Source organism: Rhinatrema bivittatum, chromosome 2 (genome assembly GCF_901001135.1).
Source record: "Rhinatrema bivittatum chromosome 2, aRhiBiv1.1, whole genome shotgun sequence".
Lineage (NCBI taxonomy): Eukaryota > Metazoa > Chordata > Amphibia > Gymnophiona > Rhinatrematidae > Rhinatrema > Rhinatrema bivittatum.
The window spans coordinates 482,060,466-482,082,764 of record NC_042616.1 but is presented as its reverse complement, the minus strand read 5'-3'; the positions used below and the strand labels follow the sequence as shown (position 1 = coordinate 482,082,764).

General features: G+C 44.2%; 1 protein-coding gene across 1 annotated transcript in view; it reads left to right on the top strand.

Annotated features, from left to right (window-relative positions):
• Positions 1-22,299, top strand: part of EXOC2 (exocyst complex component 2) — a 391,656-nt gene that overhangs the window by 200,115 nt on the left and 169,242 nt on the right. The window contains exons 15-17 of the mRNA XM_029590528.1: positions 1,872-2,029; positions 18,201-18,322; positions 18,897-18,958. Of these exons, the coding sequence (XP_029446388.1) occupies positions 1,872-2,029; positions 18,201-18,322; positions 18,897-18,958 (342 nt within the window). The remainder of the gene's footprint in view (positions 1-1,871; positions 2,030-18,200; positions 18,323-18,896; positions 18,959-22,299) is intronic.

Here is a 22,299-nt window from a genome sequence, read left to right as displayed (position 1 = left end):
TTTTTACCTAGGCTTAGTTTAAAAAAAAAAAGAAAACAAAGCACCAAGAAGAGTGCAGCAAGCTTCTAGAGCCTCTCAGGGGGTTAGCAGGTCCCGTGGGGCCATACCTCCTGGTATTAGAGGCAATGGGTGCTAGGGGTTGAGGACCCTGTAACCCTATCCTACTGACTGCTCTTTGGAAAGGATTTAGAGGATATGATTCAGTGCTTGGGAGAGAACAAGGTGCATCGTCTTCTGGAGGATAAACCTAGGCCGCAAAGTTTTTCTTCGTCTCAGTCTCGTTTTCGGGGAAATCTGAGATTTCGGTCCTCCTGGTTGGCGGGCTCCTCCTCTAGGCAAAGTGCTGACTGTCAACAATCCTGGTCACAATCCTTTCGAGGGCGTCAATTTGGCAGATCTGGGATCCCCCAAGCCACAGCAGGAATCAAGTCAGCACAATGAGATGAGGCTGGTCCATTCCTCTGTTCCGGTGGTGGGAGGCAGGTTGTCTCTGTTTTACGAGGAATGGGCCAAGCTGACATCGGACCAGTGGGTCCTCAGTGTGATAAGACACGGCTACGCTTTAGATTTTGCTCAGTGCCCTCGGGACCGCTTTCTTGTTTCCTTGTGTTCATACAAGGAGAAACGTCAGGCGGTACGGCACGCTTTGAGTCGTCTACTACATCTCGGAGCCATTGTTACAGTCCTGCCGGTAGAGCAGCAAAGGAGCCGCTATTCCATCTATTTCGTGGTGCCCAAAAAGGAAGGCACGTTCCGACCCATTCTAGATTTGAAGAGGGTCAACAGATGTCTTCAAGTGCCCCGCTTTTGCATGGAGACGCTGCGTCTAGTCATTGTGTCAGTATGCAAGGGAGATTATCTAGCATCGCTGGATTTCACTGAAGCATATTTGTACATCGGCATCCGGGCTGCTCACCAGAAATTCCTCAGGTTTTCCATACTAGGTCACCATTTTCAGTTCTGTGCTAATTTTCGTTCCTCTAGTACCACGGATCAGTCCAGAGTCCCACCTTTTTTAGCGTGCAGATAACGAAGAGGCTGCTCGTTCAATACTTCTTTATATTCTCTGCAGACAAATTCTTCAAAGTTTTTTCAGAGCTTTTCAAGGGTTCTGATCCTACTTGGGGTTATAGTAATCTGGTTTTTATCACCGGATATAGCCGGTATGAGGTTCACAATGTTCTAGTTAATTAGTTCATTTTTAAGATATTCTGCTTTGATACCACATAATACTGATGGACTGTAGGTGGCACCTGAGGGTATAGGGCAAAGTCAGTCAAAACTTCTCTGTCTCCATCTGCTGGTGGGGAGGCAAAACCCAGGCATCTGGACTGATCCGTGCACCAGGTTGCGTAACAAATCTACGCCCATGCGTAAATCTTAAAATCCAGCCCATTATGCATTTCTTCGCCGTTGAAGATTTATTGACCTTCTCGTAAATAAAGGTCTAGTCATTTGGGGCTTTTAGATATTCCATCTACAAAGTTTGTTCATGTGAAAGAGCCATTTTGAATGCTGTCCCTACTTTATGGAATACATTGCCAGTTCAATTATGATCTATCTTATGCTTTCAGACATCTAAGAAACAACTGAGAGCCTACATTTTTACACAGGCATTTGGTCCTTGATATTGTGATTCTACTGAGAAAACTTTTTGTTGCTGGTCCTATCACTGCTTTTGTCTTTGTTTTTATTTAATGATATATTTTTAATATTATGGATGTTATTTTGCTACTTACTTTGAATGGAAGAGAATGTGAAGATTAAAAGGGTTTTTTTTTATTATCATTCTTACATAATGCAAATCACAATGCTTGTCCTTTTTAACCATTTTATACATTCATCAGTTTAACTGGTTATATTTTTTGCAGAGAATGATTCAAGAGGTGATGCAGTCCCTGGTTAAACTTATCCGTGGGGCTTTGCTTCCTTTTAGCCTGGGGGAAGGAGAGCTGAGACAATATGGTGGCTGGGAAATGAAATCTGAACTCTCTGGTGTCTGGCTAACTCATGTTGTCCATACTATCAGGTAACTACAAGAATGTCATGGTATCCTGAGTACTGTATGCTTATCATTATAAAACATTTATTCTCCTAGAGCAAGAAGGATGGTAGTCCTCACATGTGGGTGACATCATCACATGGAGTCTGGCACAGAAAACTTCTGTCAATGTTTCTAGAACTTTGATTAGGCACTCTGAGCATGCCCAGCATGCTACTACCCAAGTATCCACATGGGGTCACTCTTCAGTCTCTTCTTTTCCGCGGAGCTATTGCCTCATGGTTGTGGAGCTCGCACTCTTATTTTTTTTCCTTTGGGAAATCCTAAATTCTAGTTATTCTTCTCATGTCTCTCATGCCGGGTCCCTCGATCTCTCCCGGCCCTAGTTAGAGGCGTCGCGGTAAGTAAATTGCATTCTTTGCAGTCGATTACTGACAGTGTCGTCCTCCGGTGGCCGCCAACCATTGATCGCTCAGCGGTTATTTTTCTCGATTGCTTCCTCCGGGTTCCACTGCTGCCCCTCGTGCCCTTGGACCACGTTCATCACAGACCACCACGAGGTCTGCATCTTGTACCTGGGGGCGTTTGCACGATGTGCATGGCTGTTCTTTTTATGCTCAGATGACCCCCAAGGGTCGTTGAGTATGCCTGGATAAGATGGACAAGTTATTTGGTGCCAGGAAGTCTGATCCCTTGGCCTCGGTGTCAGGGGCATCGATACTTCATGGCAAGGAAGTCCCCGGAAGTTTTGGACCCGCCTTGTCCTCTCCTTCACCAATTTACCAGCTAGAGCTAGGTGCTGGGGATTATGCCATGTCCATTTCTTCCCTCTCTAGGTCTGGATCATCACCATCATCCTCAGCACCAGGGAAAGACCGGGCCAAACACCAGGGGAAAGCCAGAAAGCACCAGCATTGTTCACCACCTTCTCATAGCTCCAAGCTTGGGAAGGCACCGGCTTCATTCTCAACGCCCGTTGAGGCCAAGGGCCCAAGGCAAACCCCACCAATACTGTGCCAGGTACTGGTTCCCCTCAGGGCTCTGAGAGGATCCAAGTTACGCCGCCGCCGCCTCCTCCTCAAGCTGTACTGTCATCGACAGCATTCGAGGAGGAGCTGGAGCACAGGGTGTACCTAGTGGTGAGACGAGCCCTCCAGGATATTGAGCCACCTGCCACTACTGAAGCTGGCATCGGCCGTGCTAGCACCGTTGCTGGAACACTTGGACCTGCTCATTGGTGCTCTGCCGATGCAACCCTTGCCGATGACTCGGGAACCCTTGCAGCCACGAGATGCACCGGTGAGATCACGGTCAGAGACTAACTTCATGGAATGCCCCCTAGTCCTTCTATTATTTGAAAGTGTAAATAACCAATTCAAATCTACTCGTTCAAGACCTCTCATGTTCTTAAAGACCTCTATCATATCCCTTCTCAGCCGTCTCTTCTCCAAGCTGAACAGCCCTAACCTCTTCAGCCTTTCCTCATATTGGAGCTGTTCCATCCCCTTTATCATTTTGGTTGCCCTTCTCTGTACCTTCTTCATCGCAACTATATCTTTTTTGAGATGTGGCGACCAGAATTACCTGCCAGGTTCGAAACAACTCAAGCCTTGGCATTTTTGGCAGGGATAGAGTAATTAGCTTGACTTCTGTGGCGGGGACAATTTCGTGGCATCACCAGGTCTTGGTGCACACCGTTACGCTTGCTGGAGCACATGGCAGCAACTGTCCATATAACACCCTTTGCTCACCTTCATATGCGTAGGGTGCAGTGAACCCTACAGTCTCAGGAGTGCCAGGCCACTCAGGACCTTTGAGCATGAATTCAGGTCAACACACCACTCCGGAACTCTCTGTCGAGGTGGGAGTTCCTTTCCAGGCTTCCCCCAATCAAGTTGTGCTCACCATGGATGCCTCCCATTTGGGTTGGGAAGCACACGTGGGGGACCCGCCCACCCAGGGTTAGTGGTCAGCTCAGGAGCTGAGGTGCCAGATCAATTTCCTGGAGCTACAGGTGATCCACTATGCCCTGTGGGCATTTCAGGATCAACTGGCCAGCAAGGTCATGCTCATCCAGACGGACAGTCAACAAGCAGGAAGGAATGGGATCGTTCCTCCTTTGACAGGAGGTAGTTCAGATTTGGTCGTGGGCTCTATCCCTGAACATCCTTCTCCGAGCCCAATATCTGTCGGGACAGGAGAATGTGCTGGCGGACAGCCTAAGTCACTCCTTCTGACCGCACAAGTGATCCCTGAAGCAGGAGGTAGCAGACCAGATCTTCTACCTTTGGTGAACTCCAGATATGGACCTCTTTGCTTCTCCTCACAATAGGAATGTAGACCAGTTCTACTCCCAGACCGGGGTGAAGGGCAGGATGGGTTGGATGCCTTTGCCCAACACTGGAGCAGGGGCCTCATGTACGCCTATCCTCTACTCCTTCTGGTCTCCAGGACACTCCAGAAGCGCCACCAGGACCAGGGAATCATGATTCTCATCACCCCTTATTGGCCCCAGCAGAACTGGTTCCCACTTTAGGATCTTTCCCTGCGGGACTTGATCCATCTGGGAAGGTCCCTGGACCCCATAACGTAAGATCGGGTAATACTGCGCCATTCCAACCTCCAAGCCTTGTCCCTCATGGCTTGAATGTTGAAATCTCTCAGAGGAGGTGTCTCTGGTCCTACTGGAGTCCAGGAAACCTTCCACTATGAAGTCTTATGACCTTAAGTGGAAGATATTTTCAGCGTGGTGTGACAGCCAGGGGCCGAATCCATTCTCATGTTCTACCTCTAAGCTGTTACATTACCTGCTGCACCTCTCAGAATCTGGTTTAAAGACCACCTCTGTGAGAGTGCATCTTAGTGCGATTGGAGCCTATCACCAAGGAGTGGATGGATTGCCTATCTCAGTGCAGCCTGAGTGGGTCGTTTCATGTGGAGCTACTCCAGCTGAAATTTCCCCTTAGGCCCCTGCAGTTTCCTGGAACCTCAACGTGGTCTTGGGCCACCTAATGAAAGCTCCCTTTGAGCCTTTACATTCCTGTGACCTGAAATACCTAACCTTCAGGTTCAGCCTGGCTCCCTCTGTTGCCACCAGCACTAGTTTGTTGTGCCAGTTGGCACCTAGTTAAGTGCTGTGTGTTCCTTGTTCATACAGGAGCAGCCCATAGCTAGGTATTCACCCACATGTGAGGATTACCATCCTGCTTGTCCTAGGAGAAAGCAGAATTGCTTACCTGTAACAGGTGTTCTCCGAGGACAGCAGGATGTTAGTCCTCAGGAAACCCACCCACCACCACACGGAATTGGGTTTCTCATAGTTTGTTTTATTTTTTCGTGAATTCTGTATTACGAGATTGAAGAGGGACCCCACGTGGACGCATGGATGATGGCATGCTGGGCATGCTCAGCGTGCCTAGTCAAAGTTCTAGAAACTTTGACAGAAGTTTTCTGTGCCGGGCTCTATCTGTCACCCACATGTGAGGATTAACATCCTGCTGTTGTAGAAGAACACCTGTTACAGGTAAGCAACTCTGCTTTATGTATAATCCTGTTGATGCTTATATATTGGATACATAGAAGATGTTCTCAGAAAAGAGTCATTTGAACCACCCATTCTGCCCATATGTACTTCCCTACTGTACTGTACTTGATCTGTGATCTTTTCTTTCACTTTGGTGTCCAAGACCCTTTGAGGGTAATTTTCAAAGCTGTTTCTTCTAGTAAAACAGTGCTTTACCTGCAGGAATGTGCTTTTTAAAAATTGCCCACTGTAGATGCGCACTTTTACTCGCAGTATATGAAGGTGTTCCTGGGGATGAGAGTGGGGCAGGGTTTGGAACAATGCAGATTTGTGTGAATTTTCAAAAATGTGCACATATTTTTGCTTAGAAAAATTACCCACAAAAAATAGCAGGTATGAATATGTACAAGTAATTTTCCTTAGGCAATATTCAAAGTGAAAGTATGCATGTTCTGACCTCCTACTCACCCTGAAGCCACCACTTGAGGCAGCCTTGTCCACCAAAAATAAAAGTCAATGCTGTGTGACAACAGAGACTCCAGCCTCCCAACCCTGTCTGAATTAATAAAATTTGTTTCCCTCACCCCCACCCCCACCCTTAGAAATAAGTACTGGCACTGATCCCCCCCAAATGGCCAAACCAAATCACTGGGTACAGGGAACCCCCCAGTACCTCCTCCTTCCCTCATCCCCCAAAAGGTCATTGGTGTCACGTGGCACCCTATCCTCCCACTCCCCCAAACCTCAAAATGTTGAAATGGATTCCACGTTGGGGAGCCCTCGTAGCCCTGAGCCCTGTCGGTACCACATGGCCTAGGTCCGGTGCCCAAAACCATGCCCCAGTCAGCTTTGACTCCCATTCAACTTTTGGCTTTATGATGCCAGGAGGTTTTTTTCATGATCCTTTAAATTTAACACAGGATCCTCGGGAACTGCGTTAGATTAACATTTCCTAGGGAGGAGAAGTTAACGTGACTGACAACTTTCTTGGTTGGCTGCATTAAATTATTAACATCAAATTTCCTATTTATGAGCTGATTTGCATGCATTTACAAAATTCATGCATACAAATCATATGCAAAGCAGCTCATTGTAATAGGGGAGGGAATCTGGGCAGGGCTGGATCTTGGGATCCTAATCTTTTTTTTTTTTTGCTTTTGTGGGGCGGGCAGTATGCTGTTGGTCTTTGGGTGATGAGAGGAGTACAGGGGCTAGGGGACTGAGACACTAATCTTTATTGTTGGGGGGGATGGTGGGGATTGAAGGATCGGGACATGAATCTTTATTAATGGTCTTTTGGGGGGGAGGGGGGCAGGCAGTCTCCATGAGTGTTCTTTTTTCTATTTTTTAACTTTGGGGGAGTCTGGGCCGCTTCAAGTGAGAGCTCCAAATTGAGACGGGGGTCAGCACTGATCCCTGCTCAACCTCCCCATGTGGCTGTAACATTTTTTTTCTATGCTGCCTCTTTAAATGTGAGGCAGGAGCCTTGGGACCCAGGCCTCCCGCCTCACATTTAATGTTTTTCAATTAGATGTTATTTTATCATGACTGACCACCTTCTCGGTCGACCGTGATAAAACATTTGCATAGGATTACCTATGCATTACATTCTTTGCATGAACTTGCATTATTCATGCATGCAGATCACATGCAAAGAAGGTCATGGTAATAGTCGAGGGTAGAATGTCGGGGATATGCAAAATATTGTGTCTATCATGCAATATCACCGCGATAGTGTTCTGTAGCATGATTTATTCTGTTTAGCAGAGCACTACCAAGGCTTGATGCATCTCCCAGTTAGCTGACATACAGACCGATACAGTACAGTGCACTCCGACAGAGCGCACTGTTAACCTATCATTGGACGCGCATTTTCCCTTACCCCTTATCCAGTAAGGGGCAGAAAATACGCGTCCAACCCGCTGAACCTAATAGCGCCCTCAACATGCAAATGCATGTTGATGGCCCTATTAGGTATGCCCGCGCGATTCAGTAAGTAAAATGTGCAACCAAGCCGCACATTTTACTTTCAGAAATTAGCGCCTACCCAAAGGTAGGCGCTAATTTCTTCGGGCACCGGGAAAGTGCACAGAAAAGCAGTAAAAACTGCTTTTCTGTGCACCCTCCGACTTAATATCAATATTAAGTCGGAGGTCCCGAAGGGTAAAAAAGAAAAAAAAATTTGAAGTCTGCCGGCGGCTGTCAGGTCGAAAACCGGACGCTCAATTTTGCTGGCGTCCGGTTACCGAGCCCGTAGCTGTCAGCGGGCTTGAGAACCGACGCCGGCAAAATTGAGCGTCGGCTGTCAAACCCGCTGACCGCCACTGCTCCGGGCCAAAAGGAGACGCTAGGGATGCGCTAGTGTCCCTAGCGCCTCCTTTTGCCCATTTCTACCGCCGGACCTAATTTACATACTGCATCGCGCGCACAGGCGAGTGGGCATTCGCCCGCTCTCCCGCGGACTTTACTGAATCGGCCTATAAGTCTGGTTGGGCCAGAGAGCTGTCCTAAAGTTAGCTATCTGGTTAACTTTAAGATAGCAGGCTATATTCAGTAGTGTAGCTGCACTATTGAATGTACCTCCAAAGTTAGCCTGATAAGTTTATCTGGCTAATTTTGCTTTCTGGACAGTGATTGAATATGGACCTCCAGGTCTTTAATTTTTTTTTCTTCCTAAATTTCAATAAATCAGATTCTGCTTTTAATTCCAGAGGCAAACTGTTCTACACTTTTGGCATCACTGTCAAAAATGCTCTATTCTGTAATTGCAGTTGATGACAGACTTTACTGAATGATGCCTAATTAATGAACATATTTAAATCTCATACTTCAGTTAGCACAGTGACCATTCAAACAATTATTAAGGTTGAGGAAGGGCGAGAGTCACCTCTCTTAGAACTCAAAACACAAAGCCAAGATCTTAAATGTACACCTTTTTACAAACTGGAGCCAATGCAGTTGCAAAAGCAAAGAGTTGGGGGCAGAAACCCACCTTAAACTGCCTGTTGTAATCCTTGCTGTCATATTCTGTTAAATCTGAAGCTTCCAGGTAGCTTTCCCAGGAAGCCCCAGCTATTGCAGTAATCAACTTATGCCATCACCAGGGCACAGACCACCAATTTCCAAGCACCTTGCTCCAAAAGTGATTGAAGCTGTTTCTCCATCATCATTCTCAGTTATGCCTTGCATGCTACAGACATAATCTGCTCTTCATATTCAGACAGGAATCTAATTTAGCTCCCGAAGATTTTACCTCTGAGATAGGAGAAATGCTCAGACCATTTATTATTGGCAATATATATGTAAATGCCTATATCCAACCTGCAATATTTCAGTTGTGCTATTATTCAGAGCTAGTTTACGATCAGCCAATCATTTTGCAATCCCCCTCCCCCAAAGACTTCCTTTAATTGGCTGTCTCCTAAGAAGATTTTTCCCCTTTGGAGCTATCACCTGGATGTCATCTGCATTTACATTATATACTCTGAATCCAAATGAACAGATTAATTTACTCAAAGGTTTTAAATAAATATTAAAAATCAAGGGGGATAATGATGAACCCTTTGGTACTTCATATAAAACCTCTAGGTAAAGCCCCCAAACCATTAAAAACCACTGACTGCAACCTTTTCTTCAAAAATGAAATAGTCCACTAAATAACCATACTATCTAATCTGAACTGTTAATAACGCAACAGCAAAACTGAATGAGCCAACAAATCAAAGGCACTAGAAAGAACTAATACCACAACCAACACTGTCGTACCTTTATCTAGTAAGGTAAAATGTCTTCTATCCTAGAGAATATAACAGTTTCCGTACTACATCCTGCATGAAAAACAGCCTGAGAACAATTTAAAACCTCATAATTCTCTAGAAACTTAGTTATTTGAACAGTAGCCACCTTTTCAATGAGCTTTGTTACATATGGAAGACCGGATACACATCCTAGGGTCCAAACTTTTATTCTTCAAAATAAGTGTAATAGATATCTTTAAAACAGGGGGGTAAAATGCCTTTTACCAGTGAACGATTTATCACCTTCACCAACCAATCCAAAAGTGTATCTGGTAAGCCAGGAATCAAGTATGAGGGACAAGGATCCAATTTAAATGGGTATTTTTACATGACCAAGATAAGATTTAAATTCTAATGCAGAAAGTTGATCAAAATCACACAAATTGGAGAAACATTGCCCATTATCTCCCTAACTGCCTTTAAATCGTCCCCTTTCCTTTTCTCATCCACATGATTTATGGCATCAAAACCTTATAAAAGAAGATGGACAAACTTTCACTATCTAGCAAACTCTCATAGGTCAAAGATGTGAGGATGGATGAGCAAACTTCACTCTCTGGAGTCAGGAAACATACTGACTCCAGCTTTTCTTCTTGCAACTTTAACTTTTATTAACATAAGCAGAAAACAGCATAATAGTAGACTGCCTACCTTTGCATTGTACTTACAATACTTCAGGCTAGGTCAGAAATACTGCAGGAGCTGCCTTCTTCTAGAGACGTAGGGGGCCACTTGATCCCAGCTGGGCTCACATTCTTAATACCCTCCCAGCAAGGTCCCGCCCACAGAACTCTTTCCCTCCATAGGAGTTAAGGTGGTCCAGGCTAAATGCTTAGTCTTGCACATGCACAAACAGGGAAAACAGTATCACTTCATCAAAAAGAATTTGTGATTATCTTGACCCAAGTTGGATATAATTACATTGAACATAATCTTAGGTTGTTACTTGCTTTTGTTATAACTTCAGAATAATAATTTCTTCTTAATTTAACAATCAAAGAGAAATATACTGTTGCAGCCTTCTGCCAATTCTATCTTCCATATTTCATGATTTCACCCAGCATTTTTCTAAGAAGTATAATTTTTTTTTCAGAGCTGCTAGATCAGCTGAATATCAAGGCAAGCTCACAGAATTTCCTTTTCTCAGTGCTGTTCTTCAAAGGGGATACCACCTCTAAAGTCTGAAGTCTGCCTTGTCATTTAATACCATATATCAGCATATCCATTGATTCATTCCCTAATTCTAAAGGGAAACTCAAAATATGTTCCTTCACTGTATCCCTAAATTTGTCCCTATCACTCTTTCCCTTAGGATTCCTGAGAGGTTTTGTTTTTTTTTAACATCCCGCTTCTCATCTTATTCAGTCACTCCAAACTCAACAATAATTAAAAAGTGGTTTGATCACAGCACTCTTTTTTTTTTTTCTCAAAAATACAAACCTGGACCGGATGAGTGTGTGTGTGCGGGGCGGATCCAAGATGGCTACCGGATGAGTGTGTGTGTGCTGAGCGTCCTCGTGTATTTCTAATAGAAACATTTTCCTGCGATCTTATTTCTCTAAAATGGGGAGGAAGCGTAAACCAAGGGCTTCTTACCCCGCAGAGCCATTGGTGAGCGCTCCGACCGGCCCGATGGACGCCCATGTCACACGCAGTGCCAGAGAACCGGGAGACCTGCCGTTGCAGAGTGGGGGAGGGGAAGTCGAGCTCCCCTCTCTGCCAGGCTCACTTTCACCTTTGAGTCCCGGTGAGAGGATTCCACCGATTAATCCAGCTGCCGGGAGAGAGGCATTCTACCCTGGGGAAGGAATTTCCAACCTAAGTGTGCAGGGAATTTCTCCAGCGAGGCCGGGAGAAGCCCCGACGGCAGCTTCCAGCCCCATAGAAGTGCAGGGGCAAGTCGGTGAGGAAAATGACGCCACGAGAGGAGAAGTTACAGCTGCGACTGCTACTATTCCTGCAATAGAGATACCATCTTTGGTAAGACCGCATGTGTTTTCTTTTGAGACTTTGTGGGAAGCCATAAATGAGATGAGAACAAATGTTTTACAACAACTTGTGCCGGTAACAGAACAGATAAAAGGGCATGAAAAGAAACTGGAAGTGCTTGAAAAGGCAAATGTGGAGTGGGACCAACAAACTGCAACTATTCGAACTGAGATAAAAATAATTCAACAAACACAATCAATGTTGATGAGAGACAATAAGATTATTGTTTCAAAGATAGAAAATTTGGAAAACTATGCAAAGAGCCGGAATTTAAGATACATAAACTTTCCTCAATTACCTATGAGATCATCTAAGGAAGTTTTAAATAAATATATGATGGAAATACTGAAAATTCCAGAGGACCAAGTACCATCGGTTATAAAGATATTTTATTTGCTAAAAAAAGATGCAGCAATTCCAGAAGGAGAAGTTGAAAACATGGCACCTATTGTCGATCAACCTTTGAATATAACTGCACTCCTAGAAACATCAGATACGGAGATGGCTGTTCCTGCAACCTTAATTGTGACTTTTTCCTCAGAGATAGACAGGGAAAAGATTCTGAAATTAAGTATTAAACATAGAAATGTAAGATTTTTGGGGCTCATGGTCAGAGCCTTCCCTGATCTTTCTCGTGAAACACAAAGGAGAAGAAAGGCTTTTCTACTCCTGAGACCGCAGGTTTTGTTAATTGGGGCAAGATATTTCCTAAAATACCCTTGCAAGTGCGTGGTAAAACACTCACAAAATACATATGTTTTTTTTGATCCACCCCAGTTAACCCAATTCCTAGTTGGAAAGTCCCTGGTAACAGCTGAAACACCTCATGAAGAGGCTCTAAGTCCTCCTTAAAATGTACTAGCACTGTATTATCTGGTAATACTTATTTAGTTAATTATATTTACCTTGAGTTTGGATGATCCTCCCCCTCCATTTTGTGGATCTCAAGAGGAACCGTAAAAATAATTTTTGTGGGATATGGTTTAGTTATGAAAAAATTGTATTTTGATACAGTTTGTATAATTGTACGGTTATCCTTTTTTCTGTACAAGATTTAAGTTCTTGAATTATTGTAAAAATTGCATAAATATAAAATTAAAAAAAAAAAATACAAACCTGCCCTGCCTTCCAGCTAGCAAAGATCCAAAAACCAAGTCCAAAGTTTGGCCACTCTCATGAGTAGATTTGCCAACCAATTGTAATATATCACTCAGAGCTAGGGTAGAAAAAAATATACTTCACCCCCGAACAATCAGCCCTGTCCACATGTTAAAATTAAAATCACCCATATTTTAAAATAAGGGTACCATAATGCTTGAGCCAGTAAGACCTCAAGAACTATTTCTAGAAAAGTATGTGATAAATTTGGAAGATAGTACCATAAAGATAATGGGTCGGATTTTAAAAGTTACGTGCATAAGGTACGCACATAACCCTTTTAAAACGCCCCTACGCACGCCGAGCCTATTTTGCATAGGCTCAGAGGCGCGCGCAAGCACCGGGACACGCGTAAGTCCCAGGGCTTGCAAAAAGGGGCGGTCGGGGGCGTGGTGTCGGCTCGGGGGCGTGTGCGGTCTGGGGGCGTGGATGAGTGCCCCGACACAGCGATTTCGGAGCAGCCTCGGAGGGAACAGGCAGCGCGCGCATGGCTCGGCGCATGCAAGGTGCACAAATGTGCACTCCCTTGTGCGCGCCGACCCAGGATTTTATAAGATACGCATAGCTACACGTGTATCTTATAAAATCCAGCGTACTTTTGTTTGCGCCTGGTGCGCGAACAAAAGTACGCGCGCACGTAGATTTATAAAATCTACCCCAATATGTATTGAGAAATTAAGCTTCACTAACAGATTTTCACAACCTTGTACTAAATCCACAATTAGGCGTACAAGAGGAAGGTTTGCTTAAAAAAAAAGTTGCAACTCCCCACCTCCCTCAACCACTATCACCACCTTTTAGGTCTATATTAAAAAGCAATCTTATAACCTATAAGGCAAATTAGTGATATTGCTTATGATCCTGAAATCCAGGTTTCTGTAACAAAGATTTTGGAGTCAATATTTGGCAGCATTTAGCCGGAAAGCTAGTAACTTGATTGACACAATGATGGTTTCCATTTTAATTTTCCTTTTTATTGTTTTTAGTTCCTCTGTATTTCTTAGATCCCCTGGATCTAAGGAATACTGATTATTACCAGTGGTTTATATTGAACCACTGGTAATAACTGAACCCTGTATTGTCCCCTATCTTAACCTCAGTGATTTTGTCTCCATTTGTCAATATAAATCCAGTGTCACCTCAGCATGAATGGATACTTTAGCTGTTTGAGAAAGACATCTTGCAAGAATTCCTACTTCTAGTTGATCCAATAGCCATCACTCTCAAAGCCACTTTTAGATTTAGGGTCCCTATTATAAGCATCTAGTGTTTGTATGCTATTTATTGGATGGCTTCTGTTTTTTTCTATATCATCCTTTTCCCCTTGTAATGGCAGCCTATAGATTACACCTATAGAAACATAGAAGTGACGGCAGAAGAAAACCAAATGGCCCATATCATACCTGTTTTTTTCTCATACTTATCTGTTACTCTTGGCCCTTAGTAATCTTTTGGTTCCAATTCCCTTCCACCCCCGCCATTAATGTAGAGAGCAGTGCTGTAACTGCATCTAAGTGAAGTATCTAGCTTAATTGGTTAGGGGTAGTAACTGCCTCAATAAGCAAGCTACTCCCACGCTTATTTGTTTACCCAGCCTGTGCAATTCAGTCCTTGTTGGTTGTCTGAATATAAATCCACTTTTCTTCATTCCCCCCTGCCGTTGAAGCAGATAGCTACGCAGAATATGCATTGAAAGTGAAGTATCAGGGTTAATTGATTTGGGGTAGTAACCACCATAACAAGCAAGCTACTCCCCACTTTTTTGTGAATGCAAATCCTTTTTTCCACATTTCCTCTTGCCGTTGAAGCATAGAGCAATGTTGGAGTCGCATTAACCGTGTGTATGTTTATTGAATAAGGGTATTATCTCCAGGTAGTAGCTATCATTCCCGCAAGCCACCCTCTCTTCATTCACATCCTCTAGACTTTATGGATCCACAGTGTTTATCCCATGCCCTTTGATTTTTAAGACTCCTTAGGTTTTCTCAAGGCACCCCTCAGCAACTCAGCTGCCTTTTGTTCACTTGGTATGACTATGGCTTTTATTTTGTCCCTAACATACTATATAACATTTCTCTTGGGGTTTTTTTTGTATTTTTAACCTATCCAGTCATTCTGTTTATTATGGCTCCTGGAGTGTTCTGCTTTCCCTCTTCTGTGTATTACATATCTTACTGTGGCATAAACATGAGTGGTCAAGACTTTCTTCTTTAAGTGCTTTTCTTTATACTGTTGAAACAGCGTTTCACAATATTATTCAAGGGGCTTCCTTACCCTGCTTACTCACATAGTTAGCTTCACAATTCCTGAAATGCAATTTCAGGCTAGCTAATATAAAGGCTCCCTATTCCCTCTGCTCACTTGTAGTTTAAACTTCACCAAGAATCTTCCCTCTGTACTCTTATAGTTTCACTTCAAAAACAATCAGGTCAGCAGTCTTACATGAGCTGCCTTCTCCTGGAGTCCAGGGCCTTCCTTCCTCTGCCTGGGTCTGTACCCTTATGTCCCGGTATGGGATCCTTTCTGGAGCCATAATCTGTTTCTACACTCAGTTGTAAAGTGGACCAAGCCAGATATCTGGAGCCAGTCCTTAGGGTGTTCTGGAGTTCTTGGGTATAGGCTCTTCCAGTGATTCTATGAGTACATATCAATTCTGTAATTGAATTGGAGGTGGCTCGGAATAGTGTGCTTGCTGTTTGCTGCTAGAAGTGTTTTGGTAAATGAGATGCACTTTTTCTTCTCCTCTGCTTTGTATTCTATAGCTGGGTTTTCTCATGAAAATTTACATTTCCATGTATAATCTGTCAATAAAACTTTAATCTTCCTGGATACTCCTCATCCTGGTCACCACCTCCTGCAGCTCTTTTACCTGTTTCCTGAGGGATTTCAACTGCTGGCATTGCTCACATTGGATATTGTTAATAGGTTGATGGTCATTGGCTGGAAAGATAATCCCAGAAATTTGAGACAGAGCCTGGGAGGAGATGTATCCTATGTAGGTTGACTAGCTTTATCAAGGTTCTTGGAGACAGAGAAAGAGGCCAATGGTCTTGGTGGCATACATAGAAATGATGGTAGAAAAGGACCAAACGGTCCATCCAGTCTATCCAGCAAGCTTATAGTAGCATCATCTGTGCCATACATGTCGCCCCCATTCTTAGTTTACCAAACTGTCAGTCAGGGCTCTTATTGGTTGCCATCTGAGTTAAATTCCCCATTACCTCTTGCTGTTGAAGCAGAGAGCAATGTTGGAGTTGCATCACAGTTATAAGGCTTATTGGTTAAGGGTAGTAATAGCCACATCAGCAAGTTACCCCCATGCACTTTTCCCCTCATTTCCATCCTCTAGCCTTTAGGGATCCACAGTGTTTATCCCATGCCCCTTTGAAATCTTTCACCATTTTTGTCATCACCATCTCCTCCAGAAAGGCATTCCAAGCATCCACCATCCTCTCCGAGAAGAAATATTTCTTGACGTTGGATCTGAATTGTCCTCCGTGGAGTTTCATTTTGTGACCCCTAATTCTACTGATTTCTTTCCAACGGAGAAGGTTTGTCAATTATGCATCATTTAAACCTTTCAGGTATCTGAAGGTCTGTATCATATCTCCCCTGCACCTCCTCTCCTCCAGGGTGTACATATTTAGGTCCCTCCATCTCTCATCATAAATTATTTAATGGAGACCCCCCCATCATTTTTGTCACCCTTCTCTGGACCGCCTCCATCCTGTCTCTGTCTTCAAACCATTATGAGTACTTGTCTTGAGATTTCTGCAATCAGTAATTTGTCACTTTGCAACAATTATATAAAGACAAATACTCAGTCTTTCAAAAATACAGCCAAAGATATCTGCAGTACACTCTTTAACTCCCTTAGCTGCAATTCTGTGTGCTTGCTTCTGTGCCATTTTGCTTTTTTATTGCTTTTTATGTATCTAATGAGTCCTGACAATTTTTAATCTAAAGGAGTGGAAAAGGACAATATATGAAAGACTGTGTGTGGTGGGAGGAGCAGTATTGGCTCAATGCCAAACCACTGAGGAAGTAAGCCATTGAGAAATAGAGTATACCACTGAAGAGAAGGGTCAGGCAACATGAATAGGGCAGTGATATAATACAAGGAACACTTATTTTTCTTTTTAATTTTTTTTACCCAGTAATATCTTCCTGCTCCTTTCGGCTTTCAGCTCAGTTGGAACCATACTCCTTCATTCACAACTAGTTATATCCTCTTCCAATTTACTTTAGTCCAGTCATTGCTGTGATAGCCCTCAGCCGGGGGCCCTGCACCAGGACTCTTTCAGAGCCATGCGGTCATGCACCCTCGTCTGGCCACTAGGTGTCAACATTGCACAACAACTATATTCCTTCCCCTCCAGAGCTGTGAGCACTACCTCCTTAGCATTCTTAGCCCCATCTGACCCAGAGAGTGGAGGACCTGTGACAAGAATCAAACCTAGGATCCTTCATATGGTGGGCCAGCTGGAGGGGCATTCTAGAAGAGATGAATGAAAATTGTCCCTGTCTACTGATACCATTTTAAAAACAATTTCCCTGTTTTCTTCTAATGGTTGATCCCTTAGATGGCCTTTATGAGAGCAATGTTCAAAGTCATTTACACAGGTAAATAGCAATTTACTTGCATAAACCAGATGTTTAAAAATTGCCTTCCCTCAAGGTGTCTAAAAGTTGCGCACATTGGGGTAAATTTTAAGAGTTGCTTGTGTTAAAAGGCCCATATATGCAAGTATATGGGCCGAGCGCAGGCAGCTCTTATTTTAAAACTGGCAAATTATGTGCATATATACATGTGTGCAATCAACTAAACACGCATAAAAAAATGGGGTGGATTTGGGGCGAGTTGGAGCCAATATCTACACGCATAAATCCCAATTTTAAAACCGGTGATTGCTGCCCACATAATTCTGTTATTTACTTCCGTTCTTTATCAGGTGTAAGTTTGCAAAAACCTCATTATAGCCAAAAACTGGCTGCATGAGGGGGGTCTGGTTAAACTGAGGAGAGTGCCAGCTGAAGAAACAGAATGGTCTGGGTGACTTAGAGATAGACTGGCAAACTGATGTACTAAGTGATCAAACTGGTTATCTCCTCACGTATGTTTTAAAATGTGCTCACGCATGTAAAAGCTGACAAGTTCTAAGGAATGATATGCTAATAAATTTTCTTTGCATAACCTCTTAAAATTAGGAGCACACATACAAGCACTAGTCTTATTTTAAATAGTTTGCAGTGTTTGGTGGGGGGGGGGGGGGGAGAGTTTAGGTTGTAGGAGGAAAATAACACTCATAGATTGCACTTTCATTTCTGCACACATTATTTTCCATGGAAAAAGTACTCAAACAATAAAGAGATGCAAAGGTCCATGGATGCTTTGTACCTGTGGCAAATTTCCAAAATGAAAGTATGCTAGTTACTTTTATCATTGAAACTTGATGTAAAGTGCATGAGTAAAAACGTACCCACGAACTTTGTCTCAATGCAGACAGTTTGAAAATTGCCCCTTAAATGTATATAGAAAGTATGGATTATGCTTTATATAAATGTATCAAAAATCAATTTGTGTCTCACCATTGACATGCTTTTGAATGCTATAACATAATCATGTAGTAAATAATTGTAAATCATTTTGTTTTAGTTAATTGTGGTTACTGTCTAAGTAAATGTGCTCTTTGGTTATATCTGAACTCCTTTCCTTCTTTGTTTACACCAGGCTTAGCTATGAATCCTTGAGTGCCCTGGAAATACCAAATGATATGTTGCAAACCATCCAGGATCTGATTCTTGATCTTCGAGTGCGTTGTATTATGGTTACCTTAGAACACACTGCTGAAGGTAATCCAGGGAAAGGGATAGCAATAACTGATTACTTTTCTTACAGATGTATTGTTTTATCATCTACTGTAATAGTAATTACAATTATGTTTTTCTACTCTTGTTCTTTAGGAGTCTCATGCATGCTGTTTTTATTTTGATGTACATGAAGGTTTAAATTTTATATTTGTATGTTGCAGTAAGTTCATTTGTTTATTGTTCTGTGTTATATGGTTTTGTAATTCTACCCCAAGATTTTAGGAAGATTGATTGACAAATCTAAAGAAACAAATATTTGCGTAGTGGCAAATTGGTAATTCTGATTTTAGATTTATGCAGGAGACTATTAAAACCTAGGGAGTAATTGCATCTCCTTAAGACACCAATGATGATGATGCTTAAGACAACATTTTAACAAATAATTGATAGTACTATACATTTCAAAGAAGTAAATAGCATTAAAAAATGTCAATAGCTCTGTTTTCATCATAACTTTTGCATCAAGCTACTTTATACTATGCTGCTGTATAGTTTTCTTTACCTTGAAGTCTTTTGAGGTATTGCAATTAAAAAACCTGTTATCCATTTTATGCAGATGTAAAGCGACTGACTGAAAAGGAAGATTGGATTGTTGATAATGAAGGAATAACATCACTGGTGAGTTCATTTGTCTATTTTTTGGTTTCCATTTTTGTATAAGCTAGAACAGGAATAGTCAATTCTGGTTGTTTGGGGCTGCAAACATGTTTTTAGGGTAACCAAAATGTTGAGATTAACCTGGTTCTCTGTCAACATGCAGGCATGAATCAGCCATAATGCGTGGGTGATGTCATTATACTACACTGACATGGATCCTTCTCTTAGAGCTCCATAAAAGTCTTACTGAAATACCATCTGTTCTAGTCTTCTCAAAAAAATATTTTGCTTTTGCCTTATTTCTGGCCTTGGTTTCTGTCTTGTGTTGCGTTTGCAATTTATTCTTTTTCCTTGTTGCCGCCTTGGCAGCTCCTCAATAGAACATTTTGGATCGAAAAAAAAAGTATATGGAGGAATCCAAGGCCAAAAAGCCAGAGCAAGATTCAGCTTCCTCTCTTGCCCGCGTCAGGAAAGACTCTCCGCTGTGACACTAGTTTACAGATCTGCTATAGGTGTTATGTTTGTGGACCCTTGACCCAGAGTAAAAGTCACCTACCTGAGGAATCTAGGTGCCTTTCGTCTCTGGAAGGTGGAAGTCCCGGAACCGAAACCCCTCAGTACCCTAAGCTGGGCCTCAGCGTGAACTGGGTACAGGCCAAAGACAACCAGATACAGCATCCTGGTTTCAGGCAGGGGTCAACGTCCAATCCGAGGTCCAGGCAGGCAGCAGGCAAGGCAAGGTCAGAGTCCAATCCGAGGTCCAGGCAGGCGGCAGGCAAGGCAAAGTCAGAGTCCAATCCGAGGTCCAGGCAGGCGGCAGGCAAGGCAAAGTCAGAGTCCAATCCGAGGTCCAGGCAGGCGGCAGGCAAGGCAAAATCAGAATCCAATCCGAGGTCCAGGCAGGCGGCAGGCAGGGCAAAGTCAGAGTCCAATCCGAGGTACAGGCAGGCAGCAGGCTAGGCAAGGTCAAGGCAAGCAGGAGTCAGAAACAGGAAAACCGCAGCACCAGGAACAAAACAACCACCAGACCTGTTGTGAAGGCAATCAGTCCTTCACTGCAGGAGACTTAAATATCCCTCCTTGCTGATGTCTTCTTCCGGGGCCGGCCCCTACTCCGTGTCCCGGCCCCTTTAAGAGGCGGGGCTAACTGCGGGCCTGATGACGCTGCACCTCGGAGGGAGGCCATCTTGATGCCGTGGCCCGTGCGCCGCGGACCGCCAGGAAGGAGACCCGGGCCGGTCTGGCTGGAGGAGGTAGGGGAGCCCGGTCGCGTGCAAACGCGATCAGGGTTCACAACAGTACCCCCCCTCTTACGCCCCCTCCTGGACGGGCCTGGTTTCTCAGGATGCATAAGATGAAAATGATGAAGCAAAGATTTATCCAATATATTTGCTACTGGTTCCCAGGAGTTTTCCTCAGGACCAAAGCCCTCCCAAGCGATCAAGTACTCCCATCGTCTATGGTGGCGCCGAATGTCCAGAATCTCTCGTACTTGATAGATGGCATCCTCAGCTGATTCGACGGTAGGGGTCTGACACGGAGTCTTATGGAAAGGAGAGGAAGTCAGAGGCTTAAGTAGAGAAACGTGAAAAGAATTGTGGATCCGAAGACTAGTAGGAAGTCGTAGTTGATAGGTTACCGGACCCAGACGTCTACAGATAAGGAAGGGTCCGATGTATCTGGGAGCCAGTCGCATGGACGGAACCCAGAGGCGCAGATGACAGGTGAAAAGCCAAACCCGATCTCCCGTAAGAAATTGCGGAGCGGGACGGCGATGCTTGTCTGACATTCGTTTTGCGGTCTCGGCTGCCCTGCGAAGGCGAGCGTTGGTGGTTTCCCAAAGTTCATGGAGTCGCTGAGCCGAAAGCTGAGCTGCTGGAGAAGCTACCGTAAGTGGTAGAGGTAGTGGAGGTCGAGGTTGTTTACCAAAAACAATTTGGAAAGGAGATTGCCCAGTGGCAGAATGTACAAGAGAGTTATGTGAGAATTCGGCCCAGGCTAGAAGACTGGCCAATCATCCTGACGATGGTTCACAAAAAGGCATAAGAATAATTTTAACCCTCTATTGACCCTGTTCTGCCTGACCATTCCCCTGCGGATGGAAAGCAGTGGTAAAGTCCAATTGGATGCCGAACTTCTTACAAAGCGCGTTCCAGAATTTGGCTGTAAACTGAGGTCCTCTGTCAGAAGTGATGTGAAGAGGAAGGCCGTGGAGCCGAAAAATATGCGAGGCGAAGAGGTCCGCCAATTCAGGAACAGAAGGCAATTTGGGTAAGGGCATAAAGTGGACCATCTTAGAGAAAAGGTCGACAATGACCCAGATTACCTGATTCCCCCCAGAAGTAGGCAAGTCGACTACGAAGTCCGTGGAAATGTGGGTCCATGGCTCTTGAGGGGGTGGAAGGGGTTGGAGGAGGCCCCAGGGTCGACCAGGTAACGGCTTCTGCTGAGCACACTTAGGACAAGAGGAAACATAAGCTCGTACATCACCCTTCATCTGGGGCCACCAGTAATAGCGGGCAAGTAGTTCCCAGGTTCGTGCCCTCCCGGGATGTCCTGCCGACAGCGAGTCATGTGCCCATGAAAGTACTTTGGGGCGCAGTCTGAGAGGTACTACAGTTTTCCCGGGGGGTACCGTCTCAGTGACCGCTAGCATAAGTTTGGCGGGGTCAATAATGTGGTTAAGAGTTTCTGGTGAATCTTCGACCTCAAAGGATCTGGAAAGGGCATCTGCCCGCCCATTCTTAGCCGCTGGACGATACCGGAGGATGAAGTCAAAGCGCGAGAAGAATAATGACCAGTGGGCTTGGCGAGGGTTGAGATGCTGAGCTCTGTTAAGATATTCCAAATTCTTGTGGTCGGTGAAAACTGTGAAGGTATGTTGCGCCCCTTCCAGCCACTGTCTCCATTCTTCCAAAGCCATCTTGTTAGCCAGCAATTCCTTATCACCGATTCCATAGTTCTTCTCTGCGGGTGAAAACTTACGAGAGAAAAAAGAACAGGGAATTAAGGCCCCTCGATCTGAATACTGACTGAGGACTGCACCAACTGCTACCTCGGATGCGTCCACATCAACGATAAATGGACGATTGGGGTTCGGATGACGGAGACACGGTTCTTGTAAAAAGGCCATCTTGATATCCTTAAATGCTTGTATTGCCTCCGGAGACCATTTCTTGGTGTCAGCCCCCTTTCTGGTCAAAGCTGTAATCGGACCTATAATGTGTGAATAATGTGGGATAAAGGTCCGGTAAAAATTGGAAAATCCAAGAAACCGCTGTATGGCTCGAAGTCCCCTGGGCTGTGGCCAGTCTCGAATACTGGCCACCTTCTCCTGGTCCATATGAAACCCTGTGGTGGAT